The sequence below is a fragment of the Bufo gargarizans genome, chromosome 3, assembly GCF_014858855.1.
Source record: "Bufo gargarizans isolate SCDJY-AF-19 chromosome 3, ASM1485885v1, whole genome shotgun sequence".
Classification (NCBI taxonomy): domain Eukaryota; kingdom Metazoa; phylum Chordata; class Amphibia; order Anura; family Bufonidae; genus Bufo; species Bufo gargarizans.
Window position 1 is genome coordinate 250,135,090 of NC_058082.1, and position 23,955 is coordinate 250,159,044.

Below are 23,955 nucleotides of genomic sequence, written 5' to 3' on the forward strand. Positions count from 1 at the left end.
ATGGTCGGGGGAAGGTTTTCCTGGCATTCTCTGGGACACTCATCCATGTGGAAGGATCTCCACCAATTTGGGTATGAATCCATCCTTGGATCACGTACACCCATACATGCCGATTGTCTTCCCTGGGGCGGATGGGATCTTCCAGCAAGACCATATGACATGTCACATGGCTAGAAATGTCCAACATTGGTTGGAAGAGCATGACCAAGACTTCCAAGAACCACCCTGGCCCCTAGTTCCCTAGACTTGGACCCAATTGATCATCTGTGTGCCCACTTCGATGGTTGTCTTCTCTATGGATGCCCTGCCCAAACTGTCCAGCAGCTGTGAGATGCACTGCAGTCAGCATGGCTCCAGATACCTGTGACCGCCTACCAGAACCTTATGGAGTCACTCCGGGCCCGTCTAGCTGCTGTCCGTGCTGCACATGGCGGTTACTACGGCTGCTGCTCAGAATAATGGGACTCCACCATGAAGATATATATATAACTTTGGAAACTTTAGACAAGCTGGTGCCTGAAGGGCACCCAGAACATTTCTGCCCCATAAATAGCTTCTCTTTTTATAATCAACACACATGGTAGGTGGGGGCCCGTCTACAGATTTTCCAGGTTACTCCTCACAGTTCAGCACACACATTTATTGCTAATGAACTTTATTAAAGGACAGACAGGTATCGAAACCCCGAGGATGGGGGATGGGGGGACGCACTTTATTTTTTTTCTACTTTGGACACAAAGTTCTGGATGTCGCGGGCAAGAAGTTCAGGTTCCTCGAAGGCAGCGAAATGTCCTCCACGCGGCATGAAGGTGTAAGTGATGATGTTCTTAAACTTATCTTTAGCCAAAACCCTTGGGGCATGCATCAGCTCAGAGGGAAAAGCAGCGATGCCGGTGGGAACATAGACCGGGGTCCTAGAAGAAAAAACATTACATAATCCTGACATCCCCTGTATATAATTCTACATACGTAATCCATCTTCTGCATATACTGATATGGAGCATGCTGGTATAACCTGGGCATCTCCTGTATATAATTATATATGTACAGCTGGTATAACCTGGGCATCTCCTGTATATAATTATATATGTACAGCTGGTATAAGTTATACATCTTCTTGTACATAGTGATATGGAGCATGCTGGTATAACCTGGGTATCTCCTGTATGTAATTATATATGTACAGCTGGTATAAGTTATACATCTCCTGCATATAGTGCTGGTATAACCTGAGCTTCTCCTATAATTATACAGGTACAGATTGTACAACCTGGGCATCTCCTGTATATAGTGATATATGTACAGCTGGTATAACCTGAGCTTCTCCTATAATTATACAGGTACAGATTGTACAACCTGGGCATCTTCTGTATATAACTTACTTTGCTGCAGGAGAAGTTTGGAATTCTCGTGTGAAATTCTCCTTGTAGAACCTCATTGATGATGTAATGGATCCCGTAGTCCAGTAAATCATCACATTGGTGAGCAGATCGTCCATGGTGTATTTCCTGTGAGAAGAACATGAGAATGCGGTCAGTTTTCTGTGTACTCATCTGCAGGGTCTCTGGCAGTATTACCCCACTCTCGTTCTGTTATCAGCCCTCTTCCTGCTACTGGTGATGATAGAGCATTTAGTTTTGCAGCAAGCTGTAAAATGTGTCTGCTTTCTAGATGTGGTCAGTTATGCTGACCTCTAGTGGCCACTAATGGAACTGCACCATTTGATTTCTATATATGGGTTACAGACGCACGAGCATGCTGTACAGAAGGTGGTTCGGAGCATGATTGTAGCTAGTCATTATGGCCCACCCCCCTCTAATATGTGTAAGGACTTTTTTTCTTGCTTTTCTGTCATTTCTGACCTCTGCAGGCCTCCATCCTCTAGTTTTCTGAAGTCGGGATCTGTCCAGGTCGAGAACTTCTCCAGAATGTAGGCCCCAAGACCAGCAGGGGAGTCATTCAGAGCGGAGCCTGCAGGGAGGAGAACATCATCTGGTCATATGCAGCAGACACAGGACCACCTCTGGTTTGCAACCTGTGGCTCTCTAGTAGCTGCAAAACTACAACTCCTAGCATGCCATCAGCCTCATGCTGGGAGTTGTACTTCTGCAACAGTTTGTAATTCGCTAACTTAAAGGGACCCACCAGTCTGTAAGTGATGTGACATGGTGGCTCCCCCCACAGGAGACCAATGATCACAATTCACAACATTTGAGTCCTGGCCTCCTCCTGCTCACACTGCTGATGGTTTGTTGCAATGTATTGGTCAAGGTCAGTGCTTTCAGCTTGGAGTCCATGATGGGACAGAGCTGTGCTTTGCTCACAGGATTGTCGAAGCTGATACATTGTAACGCACCCTCAGCTGTATATGCAGGACAGGCTCTTCATTCCTCATGAGGCCGGACATGGAGGAGACCTCCGTACTCTTTCTGTATAATCGCTCCCTTTCAGAGCACTCTTTACCAACAGTGTCCGGCTTGGTAGCTTGGATGTGGAGGTACCCCGACTCCCGCAGCAAGGCGTACACCGACTTCTCAAAGTACGGGTAGACAAGCCTGACATCTTCTCTTGTGAAGCCAACCAGCCAAGGGAGATGACGGCCGAGGAGCAGATACAGAAGCATCTTCAAGCCGCCCTTAGGTAACATAACCATATTGAGGTGCAGACCCTTCACCGACCTGAGGAACAGAGGAGATAAGGAGCACAATCAACGGTGATCAGGAGACCTCAGGGTAGAAGACACTGAACCACCAGGGGGCGACAGTGAGCGCACAGTCCCAGATAAGGATCACCATGTGCCGGCCATAAGGGGAGGAGACCACCACTATGGGGCCCGAAGTCCGTGGGGCCCTTACATGAAGTTCAAACTCCGGTGGCCTGTGACTGGTCTGCTCACCCCCAGACCATGTGTAGATGTCACCTGTACGGCTCTGTCACTTTGGGTCCATTACTATTTGCTGTACCTCAGACCTGGTGGCATCTGCCATTGTACACAGTTGTGTACTGTTATGTATTTTCTGTTATTCCAGCTCGGAAAGGTACGGTTGGCAGGAATGAGGCTAACCACCCTGTTGCTCCCCTCTTGCTGGGAGTGGGCTGGTCCTACGTCCTGCTGGAGGGGGGAGGGGGGGTTCCAGTCTAGTCAAAGAAGGGAAAGGAAGCACATGTCAGCGCTCCTACTCCTCAGAACACCGCTTCCAGAAAGCCTCAGTTTGACAAAGCTTTACAGACACTGCTGCAGGTGAGGGACTGTGGCTCAGACACCACCACTAACCAAACCATTGCTAGGCCAGAATAAAATCAAGCCTGTATCACAGTGGACAACTTTATCCACACCTGTTAGTGCTAATAAGTTGCCATACAACTAGTCACCACACCCCCTCAACTGGTGCCAGAAGCTGCACTTTGTACTTACTGGTGCTGGATGTGCCACGGGTTATATGTTTACTTCTGGCCGGATTCTTCAAATTACCTTTTCACTGCACCGAAACCCAGGGAGCAACGGCCTGAAGGAATGCACCGTGACCTAACATCTCATCAGGGGCCACTACCACTCCCATCCTCTGCATCAGCTCCGCAGGAGCTCGCTGCATAGTCATGGTTCCAGAACCAACAGACATCAATGGTCCTGATGTCAGATTCTTCTCTGGATCTTTCCTGGATATGATGCATCAATCACATCCATCATCTTACCTGAGCCCAACACTAGGGTAGTGGTACTACAACTCCCAGTCACAGATCCTTCACATGCTACAGACAGTAATTGGTGCAGAAGAAGAGGCGCCATTCACAGGTCACAGCTGACAACTTACTCAGGTTTCATCTGCGACAACACTGTGGTGATGAAACTTCCCCAGTCTCCTCCCTGCAGGTAGAACTCACTAAATCCCAGTCGTAGCATCAGTTTATAGAAGATGCGAGCGGCTGCAAGGGCGTCAAAACCTGAGGGCGACATCACAGGGTGTAGAGATACTTATGATGTACGATACATGCAATAATATACTGTAGGATATATGCAATATGATATTACACTGTCTTCTATAATCAGAGTGAAAAACTGTACGATACAATACGGGGAATGTAATCACAGGGTGAAAGAATACACGTATGATACAAAGTGTAATGTAATAAAGTAATATGAAATCCTGTTTAAATAATACTATAGTGCGCTACTAATGACAGTATGATATACGCAGTGGACTGCCATTATTCTGAGCAGCAGAGTGACCACTGTGTGCAGCCCATACAGCAGCTAGATGGGCTCGGAGTGACTCCATAAGGTCCTGGACAGTTGTCACAGATATGTGGAGCCATGCTGACTGCAGGGCATCCCTCAGCTGCCGGAGGGGGCATCGGGGGGATCCATAGAGAACCCAACCATCAACGTGGTCCCACAGATGCTGGAGGGGGGTAAGGAGGATCCATAGATACCCATGACGGCAGTAAGGGATATGTGTGCAGACAGCCTATCACACCTTATATACCCACTGAGGGATATGTGTGCAGACAGCCTATCACACCTTATATACCCACTGAGGGATATGTGTGCAGACAGCCTATCACACCTTATATACCCACTGAGTAATATGTGTGCAGACAGCCTATCACACCTTATATACCCACCGAGGGATATGTGTGCAGACAGCCTATCACACCTTATATACCCACTGAGTAATATGTGTGCAGACAGCCTATCACACCTTATATACCCACTGAGGAATATGTGTGCAGACAGCCTATCACACCTTATATACCCACCGAGGGATATGTGTGCAGACAGCCTATCACACCTTATATACCCACCAAGGGATATGTGTGCAGACAGCCTATCACACACCTTATATACCCACCGAGGAATATGTGTGCAGACAGCCTATCACACACCTTATATACCCATCGAGGGATATGTGTGCAGACAGCCTATCACACCTTATATACCCACTGAGGGACATGTGTGCAGACAGCCTATCACACCCCTTATATACCCACCGAGGGATATGTGTGCAGACAGCCTATCACACCTTATATACCCACTGAGGGACATGTGTGCAGACAGCCTATCACACCCCTTATATACCCACCGAGGGATATGTGTGCAGACAGCCTATCACAGCCTATATACCCACTGAGGGATATGTGTGCAGACAGCCTATCACAGCCTATATACCCACTGAGGGATATGTGTGCAGACAGCCTATCACACCTTATATACCCACTGAGGGACATGTGTGCAGACAGCCTATCACACCCCTTATATACCCACCAAGGGATATGTGTGCAGACAGCCTATCACACACCTTATATACCCACCGAGGGATATGTGTGCAGACAGCCTATCACACCTTATATACCCACCAAGGGATATGTGTGCAGACAGCCTGTCACACACCTTATATACCCACCGAGGGATATGTGTGCAGACAGCCTATCACACCTTATATACCCACTGAGGGATATGTGTGCAGACAGCCTATCACACCTTATATACCCACTGAGGGATATGTGTGCAGACAGCCTATCACTCCTTATAAACCCATTGAGGGATATGTGTGCAGACAGCCTATCACACCTTATATACCCACTGAGGGATATGTGTGCAGACAGCCTATCACACCTTATATACCCACTGAGGGATATGTGTGCAGACAGCCTATCACACCTTATATACCCACCGAGGGATATGTGTGCAGACAGCCTATCACACCTTATATACCTACCGAGGGATATGTGTGCAGACAGCCTATCACACCTTATATACCTACCGAGGGATATGTGTGCAGACAGCCTATCACACACCTTATATACCCATGGAGGGATATGTGTCCAGACAGCCTATCACACACCTTATATACCTACCGAGGGATATGTGTGCAGACAGCCTATCACACCTTATATACCCACTGAGGGATATGTGTGCAGACAGCATATCACACCTTATATACCCACTGAGGGATATGTGTGCAGACAGCCTATCACTCCTTATAAACCCATTGAGGGATATGTGTGCAGACAGCCTATCACACCTTATATACCCACTGAGGGATATGTGTGCAGACAGCCTATCACACCTTATATACCCACCAAGGGATATGTGTGCAGACAGCCTATCACACCTTATATACCCACCGAGGGATATGTGTGCAGACAGCCTATCACACCTTATATACCCACCGAGGGATATGTGTGCAGACAGCCTATCACACCTTATATACCTACCGAGGGATATGTGTGCAGACAGCCTATCACACCTTATATACCCACCGAGGGATATGTGTGCAGACAGCCTATCACACCTTATATACCCACCGAGGGATATATGTGCAGACAGCCTGTCACACCTTATATACCCACCGAGGGATATGTGTGCAGACAGCCTATCACACCTTATATACCTACCGAGGGATATGTGTGCAGACAGCCTATCACACCTTATATACCCACCGAGGGATATGTGTGCAGACAGCCTATCACACCTTATATACCCACCGAGGGATATGTGTGCAGACAGCCTATCACACCTTATATACCCACCGAGGGATATATGTGCAGACAGCCTATCACACCTTATATACCTACCGAGGGATATGTGTGCAGACAGCCTATCACACCTTATATACCCACCGAGGGATATGTGTGCAGACAGCCTATCACACCTTATATACCCACCGAGGGATATATGTGCAGACAGCCTATCACACCTTATATACCCACCGAGGGATATGTGTGCAGACAGCCTATCACACCTTATATACCCACCGAGGGAAATGTGTATCACTGATGGATTGCAGGGTGGTCATAACCATGGAAATGAGCAGTGAATAATGTGATGGAACAATGAATCCAGCCAGCAAAGGAAGCAACATGGAGAATCACAAAACATTAGTAGGTGCCTTGTGTTATCTGCATCTACATGATAAATGCCATTTGCTGAGTTGAGAGGACCCCTTTAAGGACTATTTGATATATAATATAATACTCCGGGACCCACCTATCATTTGCCGGTACTTTCACACTTGCGTTGTTTGATTCCGGCAGGCAGTTCCGTTGCCTGAACTGACTGCCTGATCAGTCAGAAAAATGCATTGCAATAGCGGATCCGTTTTTCCAGTGTATTTTGAATGCTGGATCCGGCCCTAATACATTCCTATGGAAAAAAATGCTGGATCCGGCATTCAGGCAAGTCTTCAGTTTTTTTCGCCGGAGATAAAACCGTAGCATGCTGCGGTTTGTTCTTTTGCCTGATCAGTCAAAATGACTGAACTGAAGACATCCTGGTGCCTCCTGAACGGATCGCTCTCCATTCAGAATGCCTGGGGATAAAACTGATCAGTTCTTCTCTGGTATTGAGCCCCTGTGACGGAACTCAGCGCCGGAAAATAAAAACGCTAGTGTGAAAGTAGCCTTATCTAGCTCATGGATGTGACCCCTCCCCCGCTTACCTTTCTTCTGCGAAGCGTCGGAGAACCCGTATCCTGGGATAGAGGGGCAGATGACCTCAAACGTGACGCCGGGGTCCAGGCCGTGTTTCCGGGGCTCTGTTAGCAGCGGGATGATGCGGTAGAATTCATAGAAGGAGCCGGGCCAGCCATGAACCATGAGGAGGGGGATAGCCTTCTGTCCGGGCGGGAGGTGCGGGGGCTTCACATGGACAAAATGGATGTCCAGACCTACAGGAGCCAAGCGAGAGTGCACAAGGTCAGCACAGCCCAACAGGGCATTTACTGGGGGGCAGCCCCATACTGGGGACCCCAGGTGACCGGTTACACATACAGGGACATAGAACTGGAGAATGGGGACTAAGGCCTCTTTCACACTTGCGTTGTCCGGATCCGGCGTGTACTCCACTTGCCGGAATTACACGCCGGATCCGGAAAAACGCAAGTGTACTGAAAGCATTTGAAGACGGATCCGTCTTCAAATGCGTTCAGTGTTACTATGGCAGCCAGGACGCTATTAAAGTCCTGGTTGCCATAGTAGTAGTAGGGGGCGGGGGAGCGGTATACTTACCGTCCGTGCGGCTCCCGGGGCGCTCCAGAATGACGTCAGAGCGCCCCATGCGCATGGATGACTTGCCATGCGATCGCGTCATCCATGCGCTTGGGGCGCCCTGACGTCACTCTGGAGCGCCCCGGGAGCCGCACGGACGGTAAGTATGCTGCTCCCCCGCTCCCCGCTACACTTTACCATGGCTGCCAGGACTTTAGCGTCCCGGCAGCCATGGTAACCATTCAGAAAAAGCTAAACGTCGGATCCGGCAATGCGCCAAAACGACGTTTAGCTTAAGGCCGGATCCGGATCAATGCCTTTCAATGGGCATTAATTCCGGATCCGGCCTTGCGGCAAGTCTTCAGGATTTTTGGCCGGAGCAAAAAGCGCAGCATGCTGTGGTATTTTCTCCGGCCAAAAAACGTTCCGGTCCGGAACTGAAGACATCCTGATGCATCCTGAACGGATTTCTCTCCATTCAGAATGCATTAGGATAAAACTGATCAGGATTCTTCCGGCATAGCGCCCCGACGACGGAACTCTATGCCGGAAGACAAGAACGCAGGTGTGAAAGAGCCCTTAGAGGATTTATTTTACATTGTGTCTACTCCAGTCCCATCTCAAGCTGCATTCACAATTCTACCTTTACATCACCTCGTATACTCCAGTCACATCCAGAGCTGCAGACACAATTCTGCTATTACATCACCTCTTATACTCCAGTTATATCCAGAGCTGCAGACACAATTCTACTTTTACATCACCTCTTATACTCCAGTCACATCTAGAGCTGCAGTCACATTTCTGCTAGTTTCCTACTCGGAATACCTCAGTTCTACGCAGTCGCTAGATCCCATAATGCATTGCCATTGTGGTAGCTGCAGCTCTGTATGTCACTGGACTATAACATAAAATGTAATGGCAGAATTGTGACTGCAGCTGTGGATGTGAATGGAGTATGATATATAATAGCAGAATTGTGACTGCAGCTCTGGATGTGAATGGAGTATGATATATAATAGCAAAATTGTGAATGCAGCTCTGGATGTGAATAGAGTATGATATATAATAATATAATTGTCAATGCAGCTCTGGATGTGAATGGAGTATGATATATAATAGCAGAATTGTGACTGCAGCTGTGGATGTAAATTGAGCATGATATATAATAGCAGAATTCTGACTGCAGCTGTTCATGTGAATAGAGTATGATATATAATAGCAGAATTGTGAATGCAGCTCTGGATGTGAATGGAGTATGATATATAAAAGCAGGATTGTGAATGCAGCTCTGGATGTGAATGGAGTATGATATATATAATAGCAGAATTGCGACTGCAGCTCTGGATGTGAATGGAGTATGATATATAATAGCAGAATTGTGACTGCAGCTGTTAATGTGAATGGAGTATGATATATAATAGCAGAATTGTGAATGCAGCTCTGGATGTGAATGGAGTATGATATATAATAGCAGAATTGTGACTGCAGCTCTGGATGTGAATGGAGTATGATATATAATAGCAGAATTGTGACTGCAGCTCTGGATGTGAATGGAGTATGATATATAATAGCAGAATTCTGAATGCAGCTCTGGATGTGAATGGAGTATGATATATAATAGCAGAATTGTGACTGCAGCTCTGGTTGTAAATGGAGTATGATATATAATAATATAATTGTGAATGCAGCTCTGGATGTGAATGGAGTATGATATATAATAGCAGAATTGTGAATGCAGCTCTGGATGTGAATGGAGTATGATATATAATAGCAGAATTGTGACTGCAGCTCTGGATGTGAATGGAGTATGATATATAATAGCAGAATTGTGACTGCAGCTCTGGATGAGAATGGAGTATGATATATATTAGCAGAATTGTGACTGCAGCTCTGGATGAGAATGGAGTATGATATATAATAGCAGAATTGTGACTGCAGCTCTGGATGTGAATGGAGTATGATATATAATAGCAGAATTGTGACTGCAGCTGTTAATGTGAATGGAGTATGATATATAATAGCAGAATTGTGAATGCAGCTCTGGATGTGAATGGAGTATGATATATAATAGCAGAATTGTGACTGCAGCTCTGGATGTGAATGGAGTATGATATATAATAGCAGAATTGTGACTGCAGCTCTGGATGTGAATGGAGTATGATATATAATAGCAGAATTCTGAATGCAGCTCTGGATGTGAATGGAGTATGATATATAATAGCAGAATTGTGACTGCAGCTCTGGTTGTAAATGGAGTATGATATATAATAGCAGAATTGTGAATGCAGCTCTGGATGTGAATGGAGTATGATATATAATAGCAGAATTGTGAATGCAGCTCTGGATGTGAATGGAGTATGATATATAATAGCAGAATTGTGACTGCAGCTCTGGATGTGAATGGAGTATGATATATAATAGCAGAATTGTGACTGCAGCTCTGGATGAGAATGGAGTATGATATATATTAGCAGAATTGTGACTGCAGCTCTGGATGAGAATGGAGTATGATATATAATAGCAGAATTGTGACTGCAGCTCTGGATGTGAATGGAGTATGATATATAATAGCAGAATTGTGACTGCAGCTCTGGATGAGAATGGAGTATGATATATATTAGCAGAATTGTGACTGCAGCTCTGGATGAGAATGGAGTATGATATATAATAGCAGAATTGTGAATGCAGCTCTGGATGTGAATGGAGTATTATATATAATAATATAATTGTGAATGCAGCTCTGGATGTGAATGGAGTATGATATATAATTTCAGAATTGTGAATGCAGCTCTGGATGTGTATGGAGTATGATATATAATTGAATTGTGAATGCAGCTCTGGATGTGAATGGAGTATGATATATAATAGTAGAATTGTGACTGCAGCTCTGGATGTGAATGGAGTATGATATATAATAGCAGAATTGTGACTGCAGCTCTGGATGTGAATGGAGTATGATATATAATAGCAGAATTGTGACTGCAGCTCTGGATGAGAATGGAGTATGATATATATTAGCAGAATTGTGACTGCAGCTCTGGATGAGAATGGAGTATGATATATAATAGCAGAATTATGAATGCAGCTCTGGATGTGAATGGAGTATTATATATAATAATATAATTGTGAATGCAGCTCTGGATGTGAATGGAGTATGATATATAATTTCAGAATTGTGAATGCAGCTCTGGATGTGTATGGAGTATGATATATAATTGAATTGTGAATGCAGCTCTGGATGTGAATGGAGTATGATATATAATAGTAGAATTGTGACTGCAGCTCTGGATGTGAATGGAGTATGATATATAATAGCAGAATTGTGACTGCAGCTCTGGATGTGAATGGAGTATGATATATAATAGCAGAATTGTGACTGCAGCTCTGGATGTGAATGGAGTATGATATATAATAGCAGAATTGTGACTGCAGCTCCTGTGGGAGTGAACTGGTGGCCATATCGGTTGTTACCCAACTTTTCCAGAGACAGATCTAAGGACTAGACATGGGGGGCAGATGCCGGGAACTCGCCTTCGATGCTGGTCTTGTAGTGCGGGTATCTGTTGATGATCTCCACCTGCTTGCCCCAATCAAACGAGTCCCTCCAGTAGGAGACGATCTTCTGCAGCTCCGTCCCATTAAGACCGTAGTGGAACTGTGCATCCTCCAGGGGGGTGACGAAGCGGGTCCGGTCCAGGCGGTCCTGGAGATCCTGGAGACCACACAGGTGTCAGAGAGAGGAGCTCCCCTCCAAATCAGGGGCGGGGCCTATGGGAGGGGGAGGGGCCTGCTTCAATAGAGGCACCCCTCATGGGTGTGAACCTTCACCCAATGGAAACCTGCCATGGTGTGATCACACAGCTGAGAGTTTGCTTCAATGTATCAGCCTAGTCATGCTCTCCTGCACTGATTGTTACAATGTATAGGTCTGGAGTCTTGTGTGGACTGGACACATTGTAACAACCCCTCAGCTGTGGGAAGGTCATATGGACATGACAGAGGGAAATCCACACTTGAGAATAAACCAAATAACCCTTTCCTCTAAGGCAGAGGTGCTCAACCTGCGGCCCTCCGGCTGTTGCAAAACTACAACTCCCAGCATGCTGTAATAGTTGTAGGCTGTGCAGGCATGTTGGGAATTGTAGTTTTGGAGGGCCGTAGGTTGGGCAGCCCTGCTCGCGGCATCCCCCCCCTCCCAGCACCTTAATATCCTCCTCAGATGCCTCGATACGGAAAGGTCTGACGCTGGGGTCCTCGTTCTTCTGGGGCTTCACCCCGGGGCCCCACCACCCAGCCCCCATCTCTATGGTTTTCCTTCTGCGTCCACATAACAGCCAGCAAAGAACCGCCGCGCCGCCAACCCCGACCGGAACCAGTGCGCTGCGCGGCCAGTGATCACTGAACGCCGCCCTGCGGGAAAGAGACGCAGCACTGAGACATGTCCTGCAGACTATTACACCTCTGACCTCTGGAGAGATCTGCAGAACATCGCTCTGTCCTCTCTACCTTCTGACAGATACACAGTGAGATATCCTGCAGACTATTACACCTCTGACCTCTGGAGAGATCTGCAGAACATCGCTCCGTCCTCTCTACCTCCTGACAGATACATAGTGATACATCCTGCAGATTATTACACCTCTGACCTCTGGAGAGATCTGCAGAACATCGCTCTGTCCTCTATCTCCTGACAGATACACAGTGATATATCCTGCAGATTATCACACCTCTGACCTCTGGAGAGATCTGCAGAACATCACTCTGTCCTCTCTACCCCCTGACAGATACACAGTGATATATCCTGCAGATTATCACACCTCTGACCTCTGGAGAGATCTGCAGAACATCGCTCTGTCCTCTCCACCTCCTGACAGATACAGTGTTATATCCTGCAGATTATTACACCTCTGACCTCTAGAGATCTGCAGAACATCGCTCTGTCCTCTCTACCTCCTGACAGATACAGTGATATATCCTGCAGATTATTACACCTCTGACCTCTCTACAGATCTGCAGAACATCACTCTGTCCTCTCTACCGCCTGACAGATACATAGTGATACATCCTGCAGATTATTACTCTACTGACCTCTCTACAGATCTGCAGAACATCACTCTGTCCTCTCTACCCCCTGACAGATACACAGTGTTATATCCTGCAGATTATCACACCTCTGACCTCTAGAGATCTGCAGAACATCGCTCTGTCCTCTCTACCTCCTGACAGATACAGTGATATATCCTGCAGATTATTACACCTCTGACCTCTAGAGATCTGCAGAACATCGCTCTGTCCTCTCTGCCTCCTGACACACAGCCTGCAGACTATCTACATGACTGTGCAGCACATTGCACTGTGGGTTGTGGGTTCGCCCCTCACCTGCCGTTCTCTAATGCTTGACGCCACATGTCGACTCCTGGGTTCCGGACACTTTGCGTTGTGTTCTCGGACGCCTCCCCTCCTCCTCCGCCCTCTGGGTGTGAACGCTGCAGACTATCCCTCTCGTTGTGTTCTCGGACTACTCCTCTCCTCCTCCTCCGCCCTCTGGGTGTGAACGCTGCAGACTATCCCTCTCGTTGTGTAATCTCTGACTAAAGTGCAGCTAACAGACAAGTCTCTTAAAGGGCCAGTGACCCTAAATTGGGCAGTAGTAGTGACAGGTGGCAGGTAAATGTCTGAGCAGCAGGCGTCACGCCTGGGCCCTAGTGCTTCAGGGGCCCCGGCGTGTGCATTAATAATCCTACCAGACTGCTCCAGTCACTGATATATTTTTTATTATTTGGTGCAGTTTGGACCTTAAAATGTCTATAATCCTGGGATTTTTGTGCAGATATTTAAAGGGTTATTCCACTTATTAAGACTGGTGATTTAGACGCCGGTCCTAATACCCCCTATAGCTGGCGGTGGATCGCCGGAGATACGTCAGGGCGCCGGCCTCGCCATAACTTCGGCCGATCCTCCGCCATTTCTAAATATAAGAAGCTTCTGAGCTTTTTTTACATTTCGACCATTTTTTGTGCCTGAAACAGGTGTAGAAAATGGTAAACGAGACGAGCCTGCCGGCCCCGCCCCTTCCCCTTCATGCCCCGCCTACAATATTAGACAATATGTTTCATCCGAAGTCGATTCGCTCATTCTAATAGGCGTATTTCAGAATAGTAAATGACCCCCTTAATTTTAGTTTTTTTAATTCCCGTGAAGGGGCCATTACAGGGACTGGGGGTGTATCGTTATGCTTTGGGCGGAGTTAGAGGCGTGGCCTACTATAAAAAACTTGCTGGACAATTTTCCCAAATTGAGAGTAGTGCTTATACCCCCCTCACCGATGCTTTGCAGCCGCAATATTGAGAGCGCTGAATCCCTTCTGCACTTCACCTCCTTCCATTGTCTCAACATTAATATAATGAGGTATAACTGTCCCTCTTAACCATCCAAAACGTTTAATGGTATATATATCCACAATGGGGGTCATTTACTAACATCTAAATGCAGTTTTCGATGTAAAAATGTCACACACACCCTTTTTGTAACTTTTTTCAACACCTCAATTGGTGGCTGTATAATCTGTATGTAGTGAGATCCCTCTAGTGGTGGCTGTAGTATCTGTATGTAGTGAGCTCCCTCTAGTGGTGACTGTATAATCTGTATGCAGTGAGCTCCCTCTAGTGGTGACTGTATAATCTGTATGTAGTGAGCTCCCTCTAGTGGTGGCTGTAGTATCTGTATGTAGTGAGCTCCCTCTAGTGGTGGCTGTATAATCTGTATACAGTGAGCTCCCTCTAGTGGTGGCTGTATAATCTGTATGTAGTGAGCTCCCTCTAGTGGTGGCTGTATAATCTGTATGTAGTGAGCTCCCTCTAGTGGTGGTTGTATAATCTGTATGTAGTGAGCTCCCCCTAGTGGTGGCTGTATAATCTGTATGTAGTTTGCTCCCTCTAGTGGTCGCTATATAATCTGTATGTAGTGAGCTCCCTCTAGTGGTCGCTATATAATCTGTATGTAGTGAGCTCCCTCTAGTGGTCGCTATATAATCTGTATGTAGTGAGCTCCCTCTAGTGGTGGCTGTATAATCTGTATGTAGTGAGCTCCCCCTAGTGGTGGCTGTATAATCTATATGCAGTGAGCTCCCTCTAGTGGTGGCTGTATGATCTGTATGTAGTGAGCTCCCTCTAGTGGTGGCTGTATAATCTGTATGTAGTGAGCTCCCTCTAGTGGTAGCTGTATAATCTGTATGTAGTGAGCTCCCTCTAGTGGTGGCTGTATAATCTGTATATAGTGAGCTCCCTCTAGTGGTGGCTGTATAATCTGTATGTAGTGAGCTCCCCCTAGTGGTGGCTGTATAATCTGTATGTAGTGAGCTCCCCCTAGTGGTGGCTGTATAATCTGTATGTAGTGAGCTCCCTCTAGTGGTGGCTGTATAATCTGTATTTAGTGAGCTCCCTCTAGTGGTGGCTGTATAATCTGTATGTAGTGAGCTCCCTCTAGTGGTGGCTGTATAATCAGGTGATTTTCCTATTTCATGACGTAAAGTCATGATTTTATTAAAGACACGGAGGCGAGTATTGCTATTCTCCTTCTTTACTCTGACCAATAGCAGCAAAGAACAAATAAAAATATTGACACATGTCATCAGCCCCTCCCCATAGTCTCTCTATAACAGGCCACACCGCCTGCAAATCCTCCTCTTTCTTTGTAAAACCGAACAGTCCAACCGAACCGCCAACCAGGAACCGGAACAGCCTGGGAAACAAAAGCGCCATCCATCCGGAAGCGAACAGGAACACCAGGAACAACCTTGAAGAACCTCCTGAAGCTGTCCACGTCACATGACCGGCTGGAACCGAACTGCCGACCCTCCGAACCAGGACGTAGAACAAAGGACACCACGGAACTGACCGATCTCAACCTGAAAAAAGGCGAAAACAGAACCATGATAGAAGCAAATTGGTGCACGGTACGCACAAACAAATGGTTGCGACAAACCTACGCAGGAAAAAACTCATAGAGTTAAATCAATATGCAAATGACATACAATCAAAATCATTCCAATATTAAACTCACATAGGGAGGGAAAACGTAGGGTGGGCAATACTCGCCTCCGTGTCTTTAATAAAATCATGACTTTACGTCATGAAATAGGAAAATCACCTGATTTTATTACAAGACCCGGAGGCTCATATTGCGAGTTCAAAGTTAAGACAAATTTTCAATGATTGACGAGAAAACGTGAGGACCTGGACGGAAGTAAAATTCTCTGAATGTGGACACTCTGGACCAGTCTGCCAATTTTAAAATGTCCTCCAACCTGGCGCCAGACACCGCCAAAGAGGTAGCGGATGCCCCCCTAGCGGAATGTGCCGAAAAAATGGAAGTGTCCACGCCCGCCAATTCCATGATCCACTTCATCCACCTAGCCAGCGTGGGAGTGGACACCGGGGCGAAAGGACGAATGGTAGAGAGGAAAAGATGAGGAAACTCCCGTGAACGATGAAGGGAAGTTCGAGCTTCATACTCCTTGAGGCATTCCACCGGACAGAGAGAAGGTGAGGCCGGGAAAGCCGGATAAGCGACTGAGCGTATGTGAGACTTGGTCCTCCTAGAGATGTCAAAGGAGACCCCCTCCGGAGTATACGAGCGGGCATCATAATCCAAAGCCCGGACGTCGGACACCCGCTTGCAGGAAATTAGACAGAAAAGAGTGACGAGCTTCGCCGACAGTTGCCTCAAGGACAGGTCTGAATTCTGAGGCCAAGAAGATAGAAAGGAAAGGACACAAGACACGTCCCAAGTAGCCGAAAATCTGGGTCTAGGAGGCCGAGACATCCGAGAGCCGCGCAATAGACGGCATACCAAAGGATGTTGCCCCGCAGGAGTACCATCAAACCCCTGGTGGGACGCAGAAATGGCCGACCTGAAAAGGCTGATCGTGCGATAGGCCTTGCCCTGGTCGAAAAGAGAAGACAGGAAGTGCAAGATCTCCGTCACAGGTGCCAAAACGGGATCCAAGTTCCTAGCCACGCACCAGCGATCCCAAGATCCCCAGGCAGATCTGTAAGATCTTCTGGTCCCTGGGGCCCAGGCATTCTCCAAAAGGACTCTAGCTGTTCCCGAAACTCCCGGGACCTCCCAGGGTCCCCTGAAACTCGACACGCCAACAGGCGCAGAGATCCGTCCAGGAGAAGAGGATGCAGCTGGTGATTCGGACCTCGGAGGAGAGTCTGAGAAGTCGGGAGCAGGTACGGGGTCTCTATCATCATCTCCAGAAGGTGAGGAAACCACGACTGGGAAGTCCAAAACGGGACCAGCAGAACCAGATCCGCTGAATGACGGCGTACCTGAATCAGGGTCCTGGGAATCAGTTGGAAGGGGGGGAATGCGTAGAGCAGACCCCGCGACCAATCCTGCAGGAACGCGTCCACAGCTTCGGCCTCTGGGTCCGGGCGCCAACTGTAGAAACGTGGCAGCTGCGTGTTCAAGCGGGAGGCAAACAGGTCGATACAGCAATGCCCCCAAAGAGACGCTAAGGACCGGAACACCGCTGGATCTAACTGCCAATCGCTGGAGTCGGAGAGATATCGAGAACTCCAATCTGCCCGAATGTTCTGGACGCCCGGAAGATATTCCGCCAAGACAATCAACTCCTTGTCCAGACAGTAGTCCCAGAAATCCTTCGCCAACCGAGATAGGATGGTGGAACGTGTACCGCCCATGCCATTGATGTAACGCACTGCCGACACGTTGTCCATGCGAAGTTGAATGCAGGCCTTGGCCGTGTCTCTCGTGAAACTCCTGATTGCGAACGAACCTGCCAACAGTTCCAGCGCATTGATATGGAATCCTGCTTCGTCCGCTGACCAGCCGCCTCCGGTCGAGATCCCCTCGCAGTGAGCTCCCCAGCCCGACAGGCTGGCATCCGAATCCACCACGAAGTCCGGACGATGACCGAAAATGGCTTTGCCGTTCCAAGCTCGTAAATTGTGGATCCACCAGGACAACTCCTCCTTGGTTTCCTCGTCCAGGGAAATCCAATCCGCATAGGAAGCTCCTTTCCGGAGGTGGGAAATCTTCAGACGCTGGAGGGCCCGGTAATGTAGTGGGGCTGGGAAGACCGCCTGGATAGATGACGCTAGAAGCCCTATGATCCTGGCCAGTTGACGCAACGGGATCTGGGAGGACGACTCGGCTCTGCACAATTCCTTCCGAATGGATCGAACCTTGGACGGTGGTAGGCTGAGAGTCCCCACCGTGGAATCCACCAGAAACCCCAGGAACTCCATCTCGCGAGCCGGGATGAGACAGGACTTCTCCTGATTGAGAAGGAAACCCAGCTCCAACAGGAGATCCATAGTCCAGCGAAGATGAGTCAGCAACACCGCATGATCCTGTGCCATGATCAGGATGTCGTCCAGATAGACGATGAGGCGAACTCCCCGACTGCGCAGCCAGGCCATAGCAGGGCGCATCAGCTTGGTGAAGCACCACGGAGCTGAAGAAAGGCCGAAAGGGAGGCACGTAAATCGCCAAACCCTGTCCTTCCAAAGGAAACATAGAAGGTCCCTGGACGCGTCCTCGACAGGGACGGTAAGATAAGCGTCCTTCAGGTCCAACTTGACCATCCAATCGCCCACTTGAAGTAGGTCCCGAAGGAGATGGATGCCCTCCATCTTGAAATGGCGGTACCTGACGAACGCGTTGAGAGCGCGTAAATTGATGACGGGCCGTAGCTGGCCCCCTTTTTTCGCCACCAAGAAAATGTTGCTGATTACCGCGCCAGTGGATGCCGGAGCCGGCTCTATGGCCCCTTTGCGGGAGAGATCTGATAGCTCTGAGTCCACAAGTATGCGGCTCTCTACCGACAGCACTGCCGGGTGTGGGGGCGGAATGGACAGATGAGAAGATGTCAGCTCTATGTGGAAACCCCTGACCGTGGAGAGAATCCACTGGTCCGAGGTGATGCGCGACCAAGCTCGAGAAAAGAGCCGGAGTCTGCCCCCTACACAAACAGGCAAAGAATTGAAATGAGGCATCGGTCTTACCATAAGGTCGTCTGGAACCAGGGTTTCCTCTGTATCCTCTAGGCCTCCAGGATCCTCCCCGGGAAGGGAAAAAGGATGATGACTCTCGCCTCTGCTCCTGGAACGCAGGTCTCTGGGAGAAGGAGCCTCTGCCCGTAGCACGGGACTGAAAATGGGCACGGCCGGACAGACGGCCCCTGAAACTGCCGGCCCTGGTAGAGACCCTACCGTGAAACACCCGCTTCAATGAACTTTGGGCCTTATCGAGTGCTGTAAACGCACCGACGAACCGACCTAAGTCTTTAATAAAGGACTCGCCAAACAGCAGGCCCTGTGCCTCCTTACCGGCTTCGGTAAGCGCCAAGTTGGAGAGTTTAGGCTCAACCTTGAAAAGTATGGCCTTGCGCCGTTCAATAGCCAGGGACGTGTTAACGTTTCCTGCTACGCAAATCGCGCGCTGCACCCACTCGCGCAGCTCTAGAGGGTCTACCAGCTTACCCTCGACCTTGGCAACCTCGGCCAAGTCGAAAATCTTTGCCAGTGGGCCAAATATGTCCAGGAGCTTGTCCTGACACGCACGCAGGGCTGACTCCAGACCCTTTCTCGGATTCCACCCAGATTTGGCGAGGAATTGGGTCATTTTGGGGTCTACCACTGGAGTCTCGCAAACCCTGTTCGGGATTATGGGTCTGGGGCATTCTGCCCTAAGCTTGTTGCGCGCCTCTTTGGAGAGGGGGCAACGCACGCGGGCCTCCAAATATTTGGAGACGTGCTCCAACGGCAACCACTCCGCAGACCGAGGGTGGTGTAGGGAATCCGGGTCAAAGAGCGGTTCCCCTGATGGGTCTGTCAAGGACACATCTGCTGCCGAAAACCTGGAGCTGCACCCGGGTAAGGGGTTATCTTCCATGACCCCTGATGGGTCCTCCTCTGCCTCCTCAAAGGCGTCATCTAAAGCCTCCTCCTCAGAACCGATCTCAGAATCGGTATCCGTTTCCTGCAGTGCTCTAGCACTTTTCCAGTTCCGCGTGCGTTCTGCCCGACGCGTACGGGCTCTCTTGCGCGGACCAAGCGCGCCAACATTGGTGGAAACATCATCACCCATACTATTCCTTTTTCTGGAGGCAGAAATCACTGGCCCGGTGGGTGGGGACACCGTGACGGGCTGCGGGGTTTGAGAGGTAACTGGATGGGCCGCAAGGGCCTGGGCAATAGTCTGGGAGATGGCGGAAGTCATAGATCCCATGGCTGCAGCAATGGCGCTAGATATGGACGCCTGAAAATCCGTATCATGACCGCCAGGGATCGGGGCATGACCATCTTCCCCTGAAGGGGTTAATTCCATTAGAGGAAGATCCTCCTCTGCAGGGCCCTGGGCAGCATGCACATTCTTAGGCATGATGGCACTATTAATGCTGGCAAAAAATATATAAGCTAACTGCAGAATTAATGATAGGGGACACTAGATGGGGAAGGCTGGCAGAGGGGATTTGCCCCAAGACCAGTAGAGGGATAGAAATCGCTAAGGCAAAACCTGCAAGAAAAACCGAGGACGCAGCAATGCGGCCGGAGCTCCGATAGCGATGACGTCACAAAGCGGAAGCGGAAGTGCCCGAGATCTCGCGAGATCTCGGGCGCGCCTGCCAGGAAGAGCCGAGGGAGACGCCGCAGCCGCGCTGAGGTAAGCGGCGGGAAAAAAGACCCGCCAGAAAAGGAGGAGGAGCAGAAGAAGGGTACCGAGGGGCGCAGTAAGCGCGGGGTATAAACGGAGCGCAACTAAAGGGGAGCGCAGAGTAACCTCCTAAATGCCCGCAGGCGAGGAGGAAACAAGGGAAAACCCAAGTTCACAAACAGAAACCCAAAGCACATATATATATATACAGCAATAAATATAGCAATAAATGGCCCCAAAGCGCCCCAAAAGGGGGGAAAAAACCAAAACAAGATAAACCAAAGCCAAAAAGTATCACTATAAATACATGTGAGTCATAATGACATGAACAGAAAATTCTCAATACTTATCTCTGCGGTCAGCAGCAAAGAAAGAGGAGGATTTGCAGGCGGTGTGGCCTGTTATAGAGAGACTATGGGGAGGGGCTGATGACATGTGTCAATATTTTTATTTGTTCTTTGCTGCTATTGGTCAGAGTAAAGAAGGAGAATAGCAATATGAGCCTCCGGGTCTTGTAATAAAATCTGTATGTAGTGAGCTCCCTCTAATGGTGGCTGTATAATCTGTATGTAGTGAGCTCCCTCTAGTGGTCGCTATATAATCTGTATGTAGTGAGCTCCCTCTAGTGGTCGCTATATAATCTGTATGTAGTGAGCTCCCTCTAGTGGTCGCTATATAATCTGTATGTAGTGAGCTCCCTCTAGTGGTGGCTGTATAATCTGTATGTAGTGAGCTCCCCCTAGTGGTGGCTGTATAATCTATATGCAGTGAGCTCCCTCTAGTGGTGGCTGTATGATCTGTATGTAGTGAGCTCCCTCTAGTGGTGGCTGTATAATCTGTATGTAGTGAGCTCCCTCTAGTGGTAGCTGTATAATCTGTATGTAGTGAGCTCCCTCTAGTGGTGGCTGTATAATCTGTATGTAGTGAGCTCCCTCTAATGGTGGCTGTATAATCTGTATGTAGTGAGCTCCCTCTAGTGGTGGCTGTATAATCTGTATGTAGTGAGCTCCCTCTAGTGGTGGCTGTATAATCTGTATGTAGTGAGCTCCCTCTAGTGGTAGCTGTATAATCTGTATGTAGTGAGCTCCCTCTAGTGGTGGCTGTATAATCTGTATGTAGTGAGCTCCCTCTAGTGGTGGCTGTATAATCTGTATGTAGTGAGCTCCCTCTAGTGGTGGCTGTAAATTCTGTATGTAGTGAGCTCCCTCTAGTGGTGGCTGTATAATCTGTATGTAGTGAGCTCCCTCTAGTGGTGGCTGTATAATCTGTACGTAGTGAGCTCCCTCTAGTGGTGGTTGTATAATCTGTATGTAGTGAGCTCCCTCTAGTGATGGCTGTATAATCTGTATGTAGTGAGCTCCCTCTAGTGGTGGCTGTATAATCTGTATGTAGTGAGCTCCCTCTAGTGGTGATTGTATAATCTGTATGTAGTGAGCTCCCTCTAGTGGTGGCTGTATAATCTGTATGTAGTGAGCTCCCTCTAGTGGTGGCTGTATGTAGTGAGCTCCCTCTGGTGGTGGCTGTATAATCTGTATGTAGTGAGCTCCCTCTAGTGGTGGCTGTATAATCTGTATGTAGTGAGCTCCCTCTAGTGGTGGCTGTATAATCTGTATGTAGTGAGATCCCTCTAGTGGTGGTTGTATAATCTGTATGTAGTGAGCTCCCTCTAGTGGTGGCTGTATAATCTGTATGTAGTGAGCTCCCTCTAGTGGTGGCTGTATAATCTGTACGTAGTGAGCTCCCTCTAGTGGTGGTTGTATAATCTGTATGTAGTGAGCTCCCTCTAGTGGTAGCTGTATAATCTGTATGTAGTGAGCTCCCTCTAGTGGTGGCTGTATAATCTGTATGTAGTGAGCTCCCTCTAATGGTGGCTGTATAATCTGTATGTAGTGAGCTCCCTCTAGTTGTGGCTGTATAATCTGTATGTAGTGAGCTCCCTCTAGTGGTGGCTGTATAATCTGTATGTAGTGAGCTCCCTCTAGTGGTAGCTGTATAATCTGTATGTAGTGAGCTCCCTCTAGTGGTGGCTGTATAATCTGTATGTAGTGAGCTCCCTCTAGTGGTGGCTGTATAATCTGTATGTAGTGAGCTCCCTCTAGTGGTGGCTGTATAATCTGTATGTAGTGAGCTCCCTCTAGTGGTGGCTGTATAATCTGTATGTAGTGAGCTCCCTCTAGTGGTGGCTGTATAATCTGTACGTAGTGAGCTCCCTCTAGTGGTGGTTGTATAATCTGTATGTAGTGAGCTCCCTCTAGTGATGGCTGTATAATCTGTATGTAGTGAGCTCCCTCTAGTGGTGGCTGTATAATCTGTATGTAGTGAGCTCCCTCTAGTGGTGATTGTATAATCTGTATGTAGTGAGCTCCCTCTAGTGGTGGCTGTATAATCTGTATGTAGTGAGCTCCCTCTAGTGGTGGCTGTATGTAGTGAGCTCCCTCTGGTGGTGGCTGTATAATCTGTATGTAGTGAGCTCCCTCTAGTGGTGGCTGTATAATCTGTATGTAGTGAGCTCCCTCTAGTGGTGGCTGTATAATCTGTATGTAGTGAGCTCCCTCTAGTGGTGGCTGTATAATCTGTATGTAGTGAGCTCCCTCTAGTGGTGGCTGTATAATCTGTATGTAGTGAGCTCCCTCTAGTGGTGACTGTATAATCTGTATGTAGTGAGCTCCCTCTAGTGGTGGCTGTATAATCTGTATGTAGTGAGCTCCCTCTAGTGGTGGCTGTATAATCTGTATGTAGTGAGCTCCCTCTAATGGTGGCTGTATAATCTGTATGTAGTGAGCTCCCCCTAGTGGTGGCTGTATAATGTGTATGTAGTGAGCTCCCTCTAGTGGTTACTGTATAATCTGTATGTAGTGAGCTGCCTCTAGTGGTGGCTGTATAATCTGTATGTAATGAGCTCCCCCTAGTGGTGGCTGTATAATCTGTATGTAGTGAGCTCCCTCTAGTGGTGGCTGTATAATCTGTATGTAGTGAGCTCCCCCTAGTGGTGGCTGTATAATCTGTATGTAGTGAGCTCCCTCTAGTGGTGACTGTATAATCTGTATGTAGTGAGATCCCTCTAGTGGTGGTTGTATAATCTGTATGTAGTGAGCTCCCTCTAGTGGTGGCTGCATGATCTGTATGCAGTGAGCTCCCTCTAGTGGTGGCTGTATAATCTGTATGTAGGGAGCTCCCTCTAGTGGTGGCTGTATAATCTGTATGTAGTGAGCTCCCTCTAGTGGTGGCTGTATAATCTGTATGTAGTGAGCTCCCTCTAGTGGTGGTTGTATAATCTGT

At 48.2% G+C, this 23,955-nt stretch overlaps 2 protein-coding genes across 2 annotated transcripts; both read right to left on the bottom strand.

The window, feature by feature from the left end:
- Positions 1-638: 638 nt before the first annotated feature.
- LOC122931003 (epoxide hydrolase 1-like) lies at positions 639-13,523 on the bottom strand. Its single transcript, XM_044284841.1, has 9 exons — positions 13,369-13,523; positions 12,192-12,399; positions 11,521-11,701; positions 7,440-7,667; positions 3,813-3,942; positions 2,464-2,678; positions 1,863-1,971; positions 1,383-1,508; positions 639-914 (listed from the first exon to the last, which is right to left on the bottom strand). Exons 1-9 carry the CDS (start codon positions 13,395-13,397, stop codon positions 713-715), a joined length of 1,428 nt encoding a protein of 475 aa, XP_044140776.1. The 5' UTR covers positions 13,398-13,523; the 3' UTR covers positions 639-712.
- A 2,042-nt stretch (positions 13,524-15,565) lies between these two features.
- On the bottom strand, positions 15,566-20,889 carry LOC122931004. The gene is made up of 2 exons (XM_044284842.1): positions 19,026-20,889; positions 15,566-15,895 (listed from the first exon to the last, which is right to left on the bottom strand). Exons 1-2 carry the CDS (start codon positions 20,401-20,403, stop codon positions 15,891-15,893), a joined length of 1,383 nt encoding a protein of 460 aa, XP_044140777.1. The 5' UTR covers positions 20,404-20,889; the 3' UTR covers positions 15,566-15,890.
- Positions 20,890-23,955: the final 3,066 nt, after the last annotated feature.